Genomic DNA, 14,999 nt, shown 5'->3' on the forward strand with positions numbered 1-14,999 from the left:
AATGTTCAGAGAGCTTGTAGAATAAACATCCACTCCAATAAGTAATACTGACTACCATATAATGTAGTTTCACATGTGAATTGCTCGTGCAGTATGCAGAACATATGGAATACATTGTGTAACTCTTATAAAGTATAAGTTAAATCACAGCAGCAGTTTGCATGGATTGTTCAGAGGCTCATCAATGATGCATTTGTACATATACAGAGGCAGGTTGTCTCTTATCTCTCAGGATGTTGAGCACAACTGGTTGTTGCCATGTTGTTAATGCTAAAGTTGAACTTTTCTCAGCGTCTCCACATCACACCGCTGGCCACGAGTCGAGGCAGGATGGGGTTGGAAGATGAGCGGACTCCTCTGGGTTCCACTTTTTGCACTTTTCTGAAACACTACAACAATTAATCACACTTTAAACAGCGATTGTAAGTAAAGTAAAGACAGGATTTTAGCTTCTTTTTCCATCTTCATACAACTACTTACAGGGATAGTTGGGGTTTTTTGAAGTGGGGTCGCATGATGTGCTTATCCATAATCATTGTATTACCTTCAGTAGATGGCGGTCCCTACACCATTTTGGAGAAGCACCAGGAGTACCAGTGATTACGATGTGCTGCTGTAGACTGGGGCCGGCGGCAACACATATTGTAGCCACCTAATAAAGGCCCACCAAAAGGAATCAATGTCAGTTTAAATGTACATTGTATTGACGATATTTCCATTGCTTTACCTTGCCTTCAGACAGGGCTTTTCAAAAGGAAACTCATGCAGTTATATCCATTTATGCTGTCCTCAAAGCCACCAGACTCCTTTGCCTTTGCCTTTCCCTGAATCCAATCTCTTTGCGGCCAGCATGGAAAGAGGAACAATGACAGCAGCCAATAACTGTACTGTTTTAAGACGGACTTGAGAATATGTGAACATATCCTTTAACTGTTATAATCAATGGCAACATTGGACTTCTGGTTTACATCACTCAAAGAACGATGAGAACTGAACTGCCAAAATATAAAACATGGAGTGACACAATGCATGAAAACAAGCTTTTTCTTTGTTTTACACTTTTTGATAGTAGTCACGCTCAAATTGTGCTTTATATCTTTGGTACAATGACATTGTTCCAGTATTCCAGGAATCTTATCATGTACAGATCTTTGGTGTTCATCACTCATAGACCAAATGATGGCATGTCCATTAGTAGCCTAAAGCAAACAGGAGCACAAATAATATGGCATCAACCTCTAACATGACCAGTGGTGGACACCAGTAGCCTTGGAGCCTGCAGACCATTACAAAGCCACATGTCTGTCTTACCAGGTTCTGGGATCTGCTCTTTATTCCCTGCTGCCTCAGTGCTGTAGTTAAGGCAGCCTAAGGACAGGAGGCCATGGAGCTAAAGTAGTGTCCCACCCGCCACAAGCTCGACAAGCCTTATGTCACGTACACCATCTCCTGTCATCTCAACCTGCCCAGCTGTGTGTGTGTGTGTCCCTGGCTACTCAGGGAGTTGATGACAGACTGATGTGTTCCTGGCTACAAGAGAAACGGTAAGCAAAGGCCGACCATCCGCTCAGCTCTTGTCCTTCCCCTGGACTAGCAGCTTTCTTCCTGCATGACACATTAAGCATTCCAACACACATACAGTAAACACACGCACACATGTTTATATCACTTCCCCGTGGGGACACTTCATTGGCATAATGCATTCCCTAGCCCCTTACCCCAGCCTGAACCATCACACTGAATGCCCAACCCCAACCCTTACCCTAACACGCACACACACACACGCACACACACACACACACACACACACACCTCATTTGTTCACTTATTTACATTTCCACTCTCATCAGCCATACAGTATCTGTTCACTTAGACAGCCTTTTCTGTAAAGTCCACCTGTCAGTCTTACATGTGAACTGGTCATCCGATATGGAAGTGATATCTGTCTTAAATCATTAGTGAGTACATGACGCTCCACACACAGAAAGCTGGATTCACCAGTCATACAGCCATTGCACAGAGTAAAAAGGAAACATTTAATGTACTCCAGAATGTAGGTGGAATCCTGAATATTTAAAGCTGGTACTGCCATTTGTGTTTTGTGTACGTTGGAAAGCACAATCTGCTGTTTGACTGAAGCGGAAATGTGTCGATAATTGTGGCATCTCAGCCAACTACATGGTGCAAAATGTCCCAAACATGTGTGGCCGTGTGTTTATCTGCAGAGATCCTGCCCTTTGCCTGTATTTCCTGGAAAAACACTGGAATGTTTTTTTGTAGTATACCTTAAAATCAGGTTTTCTAGGTGCAACAGCATTATACTATCTTATTAACAACTGGCAATTAATGAATGCACATGCTTCCACACAGGATATGATCGATCCAAAATCTGGATTTTACTGACTCCACAATCTATCAGGCCTGTTCAAGAACCCTTAACATCATCAGCTTACACTCTACTGGATGCAGATGAACATAGAACCATAACACAAGACTACTAGTGCAGTACTATACAGTCGATGATGCATTGTTACTAATTGTCATCAGAGCGTGTGATATAGGCACAAAGTGTGTCATTTTCCAAATGACAGGAATGGAAAGGCATACTATTACTAAAATGACATGGTTTGAGGGATCTGAATTTTAAGTTGCTCATGTAGGAGGGATGCACTTCCAGTTTCTGACAGTTCCAGTGGAGTTTAAATGCATATTTAGTCCTGCAGCAGCATGCCTTTAGGGATGGCATTGACACTGGGACAGTCCACCACTTTGGTCCAGACATTAATATTTAACCTCACAGCTGCAAGCACGGCTGTTAACCCCTTGACTTGTTGTATGTTTCTTTTGACAAAAAGGAATAAATGTAATGTAATTTAACAAAAATGTTTGTGCAAACTGCAACATGCACTTCATCCTGTAGTAGTTTGAGTTCATATGTAGATGCTGCTGTTGACATTATTCTCCTCTTCAAATACCGAAATCGTATCTGAAGTTAAAAAGTGGAGAAAAATGTGTGAATTTAGATGTGTTTAGATAGCAGGAAGTAAGTGGCTGGTCTGTCGCTTTGTCACTATCATTGTCCTCATCATCATTGTCATGATCGTGATGAAAACTGCTTGCAGTGCACTGAATCACATGTAAGTGCTAACAACCACCCTACCTAAATTCTTACTTCATATAGCAACATTTCACTCAGATAAACTCAGCCAACACACAGCCAACCAGTTACAGCAAAATATTTTATTTAGAAATGATTATTAATTTTGAAAATAAGTTTAAGAAATCCAGTGATATATGTAAATAATAATCAGGTTAAAGTGCAAAAATACATTTTTATATAATGTATCTGTACAAAAATAACATTGGAGTGTGATATTGAAAAGGAGGAAGACGTGTCTATGCTAACATGGCTTTTATAATTCTCAGTTTTTGTAAAAAAAAGAAAATTGCATAAGAGTTATGTCCCTTTTAGAACTTCTTTGGATTACAAGCTTCTGAGGAGCCACAAGGGTTTTGTTTTTGTTTTTTTCTTAAGGTCCATTTCACATTCCACACATGCACTAGTTTCTCTGCCAAGTCAGGCTTTGACAACTACGCATACACTTCTCCATCAAGGTTTATTTCCGTATTATTTTCTTTTAGAAGTGGCTGGTGAAATATTTCATCCTTGAAAAGTATTTCCATAGAAGCGGAGGGTTCAACCTCCAACAGCTGAGATGAAAAAGTCTTTGGTTGTCCTTTGACTGTTGTTGTCTTTGGTCTTGTTTTTACAGTGTCCCCATCCTTTCCTTGCTGGCAGAGTGAATCATTTGATCTTGGCTGGCTTCAGTTCCTTGACCTGCATGTGTAATGTTTTGTGGACAGCCAGAGTCCTGGACTGACAGAAGCCCTTCCCACACTCCTGACATTTGAAGGGCTTTTCTTTGGAATGAATGTACCTGCAGGCAGAACACAAAGAGCAGCCAGTCAGTATTTAGACAGAATCATGTCAGATTTCAGATCATTAGTACTGAAAGGGTCAATGGGCCTGACATATAGGCTCCATGACCCTTCCAACATGTCATCCAAAGAAAACAACAAACCATGTTATTTCAAAAACAATGATCATCAACAATGAGATGCTATTGTTTGAGTAGGTTTACGAACAATTAGTACTTGACAAATCCCAGAGGATTTGAGAATTCATATGGTGGCATACTTTGTGGAGGCCCATTGCCTATGTACAGGCACTAAGGTACTGACCTCACTGTAAGACTTCAGGAAGCAGCACACAGTCACTGCATCCTACTGATGTCAACCAAGAAATTAATTTTTTATACTAATTACCACTATTCCTTTAAGTCAATGGCAAAAATTCAGAGGCAAATTCAAAAAGCATGAACTGAAGTGAAGATGTGTTTGCATGAGTTGAAAATGACTACAAACGTGAGCAAAAGTGAGACAAAACTGTTCCTGGCGAGTTCTGAGATCAGGCTGAGCTGAGCACGCACACACACACACACACACACACACACACACACACACACACACACACACACACACACACACACAGTGTGTCTGTATCTCGCTAGCCTACAGCAAATATCTAGTAGTACACTGGTTGTTATGGGCGAATCAACACAGACTGCACAAAAGAGCAAGGTATGTGAAGCAAAAAATCTCTCCACTTTCTGTCTGAACACACCTTTGGACATTTGGATTTGTTTGGTGATACACTGTTAATCTGCAATCTCAAATGTCGCATCTCTGCAACATGGGACAAATAAAATCTTTATCTGTGTTATATCATTTATTTCGCTGAGTCAGAAATTGTAATATTTCCAACACGACCTGAAGAGAGTAAAAAAAGCCACATATTTGTTAACATTATGCTAATTGCACTCTCGTGTCAGCATCAAATAAATGAATACATTAATTTAATCAGGCATTTGGTCACTGATTTGACTTTGGTTTTGAATTTTTGTAATTAACGTAACCAGCAACCACACTACACACAATATCTGGATCCATCGAACATGACTCATCATCACTGCACCCTACTGATGCTAACCAAGAAATTGTTTACTATACTGAACAAGTGGCAAGTGAAGTGCTTGCTCATGAGGGAGTTGCTGGGTCTCTGTAGCTAAAGAGTTTGGTCTGTACCTGCTCTATATGGAGAGTGTCCTGAGACAACTTTGGTTATGATTTGGAGCGATATAGATAAACACATTTGGATGGAAACTTGACTGTAGATGTAATTAAAACAAATGGACACATTTTTTTGCCCAAACACTTTTGGGCAGTCTCCTTGATGGCTGCTATAATGTTGCATTCCCATAAAACGCATCAGAAGTAGTTGTATGAAGACAGTGAAAAGAGGTTGAGAGAGAAGTTTAGACCTCACCTATTACCACACCTCGCCAATCGCTGCATGAAGAGGGAATTCTTGTCAGACTGACAGTTTCAGAAATCAACACACATCAAACACAGTGTTGTTGTCTTCAATAAAGCTTGGTTCTCACCTGTGGTCCCGGAGGTGGTCCTGTCTTCTGAAGGCTTTGTGGCAGATATCACAGGTGTATGGCCTCTCATCTGTGTGCGTCCTCTCGTGGATCAAAAGGTTGTAGGATTTGGTAAAATGGCGGCCACAGAACTTGCAGACAAACTCTTTCTTGGTCTTGGAGGGCAGTCGGCCTCGGCTGGACTTGCGCTCCGGCGAAGACAGTTTGGTGACGTCCAGGAGGCATCCGAGGCCAGCTGAGGTTGGGTGGTGAGATGATGCCTGTGCAGTGGCAGCAGCACCCGTCATACTCAGGTCCTCTGCCTTCAGATGATCCTCCTGGGTGGCAGCTGCTGCAAGGTTGGCAAAGTCAAAGCGGGGCTTGTTCTTGGAGGTCTGTAGCAACCCCGCTGTGTCCTGCTTGGGCTGCAGGAGGTGAGGGAATATGGGTATGGAGGCCATGGAGGGGAACTGGGCCGGCAGCTTGGAGATGGTGCAGCGGGGCAGGGCCAAAGGCGGGTAGCCGAGGGTCCACTGGTGGAGGTGGATGGCGTGTAGGGCACTGAAGCTGTAGATGCTGTGAAAATGATCTGCTGGTAGCTGGAGGCCTGCAGAGCTCTGGAGGAGGGAGTAGTTGGACAGCTGGAGGGACGGGTGGAGAGGGACTGGTGCTGGCAGAGTCTTGCTGCCCATGGCTGCTATGCGAAATCCAACAGGCCTTCTGGTGGAGACAGAAAACATGACTAGATGAAAATATGCAACTGCTGGGCCAAGTCACGTTGATTTCCTTATAATGCTTTTATGTGTAGCGAGGTGAAGGCAGAAAATATGATGACCAGGACGTTCGATAACAAGTTTCTAGTGCTAAACACACATGCACACAAACATACAGTGTAACTGTAACAACATTTATACAAGAAACCAGATTAGAGTGGAAAAATCAAGTTAGGCAGGAATTCAGATTGCACCTCTACAGGAGCTTACAGGGATCTTGTCAGTAGTCATATTTTTGCTCTTCTCTTCTCCCCTAACGGTGTATTTTTCAGCTGTGGAAAATTATTTTGTGTTTTATCTTCATCAAGAGCATCAATACAGGTTTGTTTTGTGAAAAATGGCAAATTCTTATTTGCTTTCCTTGTGAGAGTGCAGTGAGAAGGTCGATGTCAGTGTCACAGCGATGTGTTGAGTATGAAGCTGGAGTCAGGTGGTTACCGGCTTGGCATGAAGACTGCGATACGCTTGTCAAGAAATAGTTCTGGCATGTAACCACAAATTCTGATTTTGACATTTTGGTTTGTGTTTGGATTAATCAAACGAGACACAAAGTATTAATTATTGGGCTTTAGAAGTGTTGATAGGAGGATTTTTGGCCTTTGTACAGAGCCCCCTGCTTTCACTCTTCACGTTAAGCTAACCACGTTCTGATTCAACCTCTGCACTTACCACACAGACGTGAGATTGAGATCTCGTTTCATCTCACCTTTGGGAAAAAGTTAAAAGGGAAACCACATTTCTTGTACAATACATCATAACTCAATCATTGATGGCATAATTGTTCAGAATAATTTTTGATTGTTAAATAAATAACATGCATCCAAAAGAAAATACTGACTTCAGGAAGTTTATGGTCATACAATGAAAGACTGAGGTTGAGAGGTGGCAGGCAGTCCAGTGGCTGGTGGTTCATGGTAGATTTGTTTAGAATGCTTTTATGCTTTGGCTTGTACTACAACTTTAATGAATTTCAAATGCTTTGAATGGCATCAACATATGTGATACGTATATTACTTGTGTACCCCAGACGACAACACACACCTCTATCAGGAGCCAATACACATCCAGTCTGGCTTGCTGATAAACCTGCTGAAGGGGACCTCATTATCAGCCTATTAAACACATTTGCCTGTGAAAGGCCCTTGCTGTTTGATCCACACTACAGAAAGCTGTTAAAGTTTAAGACATCTAAACTGTTACAGGATCTCCTTGTCCAAGTCCAATGCCAAAGTTTTTTCAGTTCTCACTTTCCACAATATCTCCACATGGCAAATACGGTATGGTTCTTCAGGAAGGATCATGCTTATGGTCAAATGTTAATTGTACATCTGTAATAGAATACTCTGCATGAAAGTCAGAAGCACTACATTGTCAAAATTTATGAAGAATGTTAAAAAAATATGTGAAAGTCACCTGTTAAAAAATGAAAATGCTGCTCTGTCATACAAATTGTTCTTCTAATGAACATTCTGCAGTTTTTATGTATTTATTTGATTATTTATGTAAGAGTGTACTTGAAAAACTTTACATTACTATTTTAAAGTTGGTTTTATAGTAATTTAGAAGAGCTATGATTACAGTGGAGATACAGACCCGCTGATGGATCATCAGAAGTGTACTAAGACACTAAAGACGCTAAAACAAACATACGTGCATGTGTGTGGTAAATGTGTCAGGGAAAGTGAACACAAAACAATTGGCAGCATTAACAGACACACAGACACATCGTGCAGAGAAAAAGCAGTGTGTGAGTGCGTGTGTGTGTGGGTGTGGGTGTGTGCAGGGGGGGGAGGGGGTTACTGTTCTCAGAAACATGCCCAGGGCTGTTGAGGGCAGAGAAGTAGAATGACAGCATTCAGCCAGAGAAATACCTGTGAGCTGTTAAATCAGGTTTGATAAGCAGGAATAACAATAGACAATAATGTATCTTTGTCTGAGGCTGACGCTGATGGACAGGAGCCGCAGCAGCTCTAAGTCTCTGTTCTCAGACTATCACAGCCCACAGGCCCCTCCTCTCAGCTCACCACCCTCTACAGACCCGGAACTGCTGCATCACAGCCGCACACTCACATCGCACACTCGCTCAGATGCTGCATTTCAGTACAAGTCTGAGGTTTCACTGCAGGGGAAAATCTATTATATCTGATGTCAAGTTCTGTGCTTAAGTACAGTTTTTGGTTACTTGTACTTGAGTATTAACTAAACTACTTAATACATTTGCTGGACTTTATTTTAGAGGCTAATTTTGACCCCTGTTAATTTAGACTTTCTTCCTTTCAAATAAAAAAGTCTCATCCATAACACACAATGAACCAAAATAAGATTATAGGATTGCACTTATTTAACCACTCAACGGCGATTAAAGTAGTTAAAAACATCACCATCTCCATCAACAACATCAAAATGCAACTTACCTATTAAAGATAATCGTAACAATCATGATTAACAATCCGATGATATAATATTTTAGAATATAACACTGCAGGGCCTATTTTGCAGCAGTATTTTAGCTTTCGAAACTTTAAGCACATTTAGTTTCTTATTGTTTGTTTGTTTGTTTGACATGTCATGGCATGGAGTATTTTTTATTGTGGCATTACTACTTTTACTTCTTCTACCACTGGTTACTATAGTTAATTTATTAAAACAACTAGTTCACAGCTAAGACTGGAACAATATTTTAAAAGTATTAATAAAAATATAAAGACTACGTGCATGTAAGATGAAAACCAATATGTGACCAAAAAATACTGCTCAGCACATAGTAACATAATAGCACTGTGAAGGGGTCCAGTACTTTTACTTTTGATAATGAAGTACTGGATATTCTGCAATACAAATCTGTGTACCTTTATTTAAAATCTTGAATTCAGAGCTTTTCCACTCAATGGAGGATTTTTCCTTTTGGTGTTGCTGTTTCTGCTTTAGGACAGGACATATCCTCTTCTTCCACTTCCACTGTTTCTGGTTCAAATGAGTGAAACTAACACATCTGTAATCAGCAGCTGACTACACCTGAACAGATATGTTCTTCTCCAGCTTTTCATCTAACTCATTACCAGAGCCATACATTGTGATGATGGATTGAGGAGTTGTGACAGGTTGGAGAGCATTTTACTGAGTACATGTCAGCCTGAGATTTTTTTTTGTTTGAGAAAAAGAAAGTAGTGATGATTAAAAATAAACCTCTGGTGGACTCAGCACAGTGTTCATCTCACCTCATGTTGTTCAAATCCAAATTCCTGCTTTTAGATTTTATTTCCCAAATATGTAAGAGATTATTTATTAACTAATTAGAGATAAGATAGTGGAAAGCAGCGTATGAGTCTATGGACTCACGATCAGACATGTATTTGAACTGCCTTTACCGGAGGAAAACCTGGTATCTCCCAAGCTTATCAGGATCTAAGAAAAATAGAGTTGTTTTAAGTGTAAGAAAAGTGCATGAGATTCTAAATGAATTTGAACTTTTAAACAGCCAGACACTAATTAACTTCATCATCACCTGTGCAGGAGAGGACAGAGCCAGGTGAGTTGTTTATGGCTTTAAAGTGATCCATTCCCATCAGGTTGTTATTACATTGTCCTGGAGTGCAGGCCAAAGAATTTGAGCATTACCGTACAGGCTGAAAAAGCACAGTTACCTTTTGCAGCTTTGCACAGGCTATGGAGATGTTAATAAATAGTAAATAAGAGAATTAGAAATGCCTTTTCCCCGAGCCTGAGGCAGGGCAGCTCATCCAGTGAAGTGGTTGTAATGAGGAGCAGTGGAGCTCAAACAGCCCCCTGTGGTCTGTTCCTCTCTGATCATGACGCAGAAGTAATTGACTTTTACTTAGGAGGTCATTAGAGGAGATAAGTGCAGTGCTGCTGAGCCTCTCCTCACCTTTAACCCTTTGATGTCTGCATACCAGTGGCCTCTACATCCAAACAGCAATGTGGCCCTCTGGTTTGGTCGAGACTGTGAGATTCAGCGCCTCAGAGGGCCTCATTGTGAAGACGGAGACTCTGCTTCTCACCTCCATGTAAACGTGATCAGGCTGGGTGCAGTACACACTCCAGACCCAGAGATTATTAGTTCATGCAAAACTTTTCAGGTCCAACTCAGTCCAAACTATGGAAAACACATCCTGAGAACGCTGAAGACACAGGTTCATGTCCTCTGATTCTTTTTTTCTTTTTGTAGCAATCTGATGAAGTTTATGTTCTGTAATTAAAACAACCAAGTAGAGAAGCACTGGTTTGAGCTATGACCATGGCTTCATACTCGTGTTGAAAAGAAATCTTAATTTGCAAATTAGTCACTGCAGTCATTGCAACTCTCTGACTAAGGGGGGATAACTTGCAATATCATGGACATAATCATGTTTGATTGAACCTGTTACACTTACCTGTACTTCAGATTTGATACTGTACATACAAAACAATATGCCACTTCTTAAACATATTTTTGTGCAGCCCACCAAGAACGATTCTTACCATCAGCCTTTTTAGATTGTCAACATTGTGTATATTTTGGATCTGCACCTAATTGATATTTAATATTTTCACTCACTATATTTGTGTCTTTCCTACTTTGCACTGCAACTGCTGCACAACAGCTTCCCTCTGGCTGAAAAAAAGTTCTGTTTATCTTCCCTACAGCCATCCGATGAAACAGTTAAAGTATAAAGCCTTAAAAAGTGCACTACAGGGACTGAGTGAAATGTACGCAGGATAAGATGTTATAATGGTCATTGTGGAATAATTCCACAAACCCCCAGTTTTGTGGTCATCACTTCTCAATGATGTCTTTTACATTTGACTTTGACGTGTATTGCTTCCTCTTTGTCCGCTGTATTTATTTTAAAAACTATGAAAGGTCAAAAAGGTTTCAAGTCCCTCAGGCTGAAATATAGAGAGAGTCTGCTGTGGTCTGCTGTTTCTTTATTGGGCAGCAAACTCAAATGATCCAAACCTTGGCACTGATAAGAGCTGAGGGTCACAGGAGTATGGTTAAAAACGCTTGGCCCCTTGGCCTCTGTATGGCAGTGGTACTCACTTTGCACGGTGGGTCAGGGTCTTTAAGCCAGCCTTACTCTGAATGCAGTATTAATTTAAAATTACGCTGTAATGTATTCACCTGAGTTCACAAGTGTATCCAAAGCAACAAATCAGCATCTGCAGGCAGGACAAATACATGCACAGCGACAGCATGTGTAGCTTCCATTACAATATGTTTGTGTTGAATAAAAAGAAAATAAACTCTCTGATGGTAATTGGCTCCTTAAAGTTACATTTTCTTTCAAACAAGAAAGAATTTGCCAGTGCGGGGAGAAATCTTTTGATCTGTTTATAATATATAAACAAATGAATAACATAATAAATTAAAAAAAAAAAAAAAGATGTTTCTTTTCCAAAATTAAGTGGTATTTTATTCTCTGGAAACGTTTTGATAGCATTTTTAATTCTGCTGGAAACAGGTTGAAATGTTGAACAGAAATTACTTGATTGCACTGTTACTATCATTTTCAATACACATTTGTACTTTAAAAGAAATACTGCAAGTGATTCATAGAAACTGAACTGTTAAATGAACCACAGCAGTTTCCATGAAATAATGTGTACCAGTCAGTGGTGGAATACTTTACAATTACTACAGATCTATTTAAGGATTTAAAGGACCTTGTACTTAACTTGACTATTTACACTTAATGTTACTTAACATTTCTACTCCACTACAGAGGCAAATATTGTACGTTTTACTGCACTTCGTTTATCTGACCACTCGAAATATAGTACAACATAGTGTGGCCAGATTAACTTCAGAGAAACTTTTGTAATCATCCTCCACACAATAATCCTGTCTTTTCGACTTTGCCATGTCCGTGCGTGGCCCCCTGCCGCCAGCCTCCACAGCGCGGACGCGCTCAGGCATCCGCAGGGATGTGCTCTCCGTGCAGCGCGGTGCTCAGAGAAGGCCGCTGGCTCTGACCCGTCACATCTGCCTCACAGACCTGATCCACAGATCTGATGCATATGGACTTTACTGGGTGCAGGGCTTCATTAAGCGGAGCGGCTACATTAATGAGTGAAACGTGCACGCTGAGCGGAGGTGTGCGCTCCTCTGCTCTTCTGAGGTGAATTTTATTCAGACTAATCGTGCAGCCGTTATCTGTAAAGAAATCTTAACGCTGCATTGAACTGAGACTCAAAGATTAGCGAGCGAACCGAGGGAGCCAAGTGAGATAAGAACTACAGTTGTGTCCGTCTGACTTCTGCAGAGAGATTTTTAGTAATATGCACAAATTCGATAAAGAACAAAACTGTCAGAGAAAAACGCCTCTGCTCTTTTAAGTGAATGAATTAATAGCCGATTGGTTGAAAAAAAAAATATTTAAGCGCAATGTCACTATTGTCCCTTTCACCAATCATTTTCCATTCAATTCAATAATCTATTTTGTTGCCGATAAATAAATACCGATAAAATAATTTCACATAAACGGAAAATCAGTGCAGATATCATTAATATTATCAGTGCAATGTCTCATCAGTGTTACTTTAAAGATCTGCATTGCACAGCTACACCTGTTGCACAATCCTTCCTGCAAAACCTCAAACTCCTGCGTTTCTTTAATAGGTTGAAATAAAAAATAAATAGAACATTCTTAACTGATTGTAAAGTTGGGAGGTGTATAATTAGAAACTTAAAATCCAGTTTCCTTCCACTGCTTGGATATTGCAATGATCGTCGTTTAATTTTCAGTCTGAATATGAAAACAAAGTGAAGACCTACCGATGAAATGGATTGATTAAATCGTCCTCCTGCAGCTCGGGGGTCCTGCTGGAGGGTCAAGGTGTGGAAGTCCGCTGAGCAGCCTTGTTTATTGCTGTGGATGCGTCAATGAGACGGCCGGAGCGGCAGCATGTTCCCTCGGTGGGCAGAGCTGCGCAGGCACGGCGGTGTGGGGGTGGTGGTGGCGGAGCAGCTGTAGTGTCGGGACGCCCCTCGGCTCCACTGTTCTGTGCTCTCGGCCGCCGCTGCCTCTTTATTGCAACGCAGAGTCCGACTCCTACTGGCGCGTCACTCAGCCAGCCCCCATACAGCACAGCACAACAGAACGCAGGTCAGCTCTGCTGCTATATGAACCTGTGGTGTCGGCCAGCAACACGTCTCGTGTGGTTGTGTTTCATGCGCGCACACTGGACTGGATGGCGCGTGAGCGCTGCGCACACGCTCCTTGAAGTGAATCCTGAAAGTCTGAGAGTTTGATGTGTGATCTCTAGTTTTTAACAATATAAAGCTGAGTCAGCAATTTTTCTGACTCACCTGTAAAGAAAACTATTTGACTAAAACGCACACGAAGGCCAGTGTTGCGTCCCCCCTCACTGTGCGCGCAGATGATCGACTGAAACATTTCTTTTGGCAGCTCCACTGTACACACCGGCTCGGCTTCTAACGTCCGGAACAACCCTCATATTTCTCCTGCAGCCAAAACTCTGCTCAGATACGGCTGGTATTGATATTGAAACACCATATGGGCTTATTTGGGAAATAGTGTGTGATGTTCATACATAAGTAAGTTGGTAAAAATGACTGATTCATCCCCTATCTGGAAATTTAGCCATTTTAATCTCATATTTTTCCAACACGGATTGATATTACCTATTGAACACATACCTCAAAGCCCCATTAACTTTTACTTTTAAGAAGATTTAAGGTAAAGAATGAAGAAAAATGAAGTCTGTTTTGAGTGGTCAAATGTAAATCTTAACAGGACTAAACTTTATTTATGAGCTCAGTTGAGGGCAAGCTGCAGAATGTACAAGTGGGATTTTGAACAGATGTTTGTTCCCTAACAATGGTACAAAATAGCACATGCAAGTCCATCAGGTGGTTTAATAATAACAACAACAACAGCTAAAAAAAAATTACAATTTGAATCGCTTCACTAGTTATTAGTAGGTGTCAATTTATTTTATCTTTGAATTGTGAGCAGTTAAATCATTAACGATATAACAACATAAATGTACATAACAGGAATCAAACACATGTATAATAGAACATACTGTGTGTGTATGTGTGAGTGTGTGTCTTATATATACTTCTTTTCCCTTTAATGATCTTTGGACCCCTCCAGTTTATCTTGGGGTCCCTTAGGGGAACTCACCCTCAGGTTAGGACCCAGTGCATTAAAATAATAGACAGTAGACAGTGTCTGTGTGTAAGGGACAGTTATGAAACTATAAGCAATGCAGGATAATAGCTTGTGGGGGTTCTTGTTTTCAACAGCAGCCTGCATCAGCCAAGGAGCAAAACCCTGTTTCAGTGAACAAAACCTGCCATCTGCTGGAGAACGTCTCTGCTGAGGCTCTGATCATTCAAAGCATTATCTCTAACTACTGACCTGTGACCCAAAGCACAAGCGTGAGTGTGAATGTAATGAAGGAATGAAGGAAACAAGCTGATTCTGTGTCACATGACTGAAAATTGCATTAAGGTGATTACCTTGGCTTTGTCTGCCCTGCTCATATTGCCAGCAGCACTTACCACAAACCATTCAGCTCTGCTGACCCCCCTGACTGAGTATACAAGGCCCTCATGTGAGGACGGCCCACAACGATGCTAGAATGAATTGCTGTGGATGCAGGGAGGGGCCGATTCCTATGTACAGGGTCCAGAATTTCGTGCTCTACACCCCTGGCAAGGACCCTGGACAAGAGACGGATTGAACTCCAGAAGCAGACAGCAGTAGCTGTGAAC

General features: G+C 41.2%; 1 protein-coding gene across 2 annotated transcripts; it reads right to left on the minus strand.

The window, feature by feature from the left end:
• Positions 1–3,220: 3,220 nt before the first annotated feature.
• Positions 3,221–13,327, minus strand: osr1 (odd-skipped related transcription factor 1). 2 transcript variants are annotated; one of them, XM_041954234.1, is made up of 3 exons: positions 13,032–13,327; positions 5,505–6,200; positions 3,221–3,938 (listed from the first exon to the last, which is right to left on the minus strand). In XM_041954234.1, exons 2-3 carry the CDS (start codon positions 6,173–6,175, stop codon positions 3,806–3,808), a joined length of 804 nt encoding a protein of 267 aa, XP_041810168.1. In that variant the 5' UTR covers positions 6,176–6,200; positions 13,032–13,327; the 3' UTR covers positions 3,221–3,805. The 2 variants fall into 2 exon arrangements, with proteins under 2 accessions (XP_041810168.1, XP_041810167.1); XM_041954233.1 differs by having other exon boundaries at positions 5,505–6,203.
• Positions 13,328–14,999: the final 1,672 nt, after the last annotated feature.

Source organism: Chelmon rostratus, chromosome 15, assembly GCF_017976325.1.
Source record: "Chelmon rostratus isolate fCheRos1 chromosome 15, fCheRos1.pri, whole genome shotgun sequence".
Classification (NCBI taxonomy): Eukaryota; Metazoa; Chordata; class Actinopteri; order Chaetodontiformes; family Chaetodontidae; genus Chelmon; species Chelmon rostratus.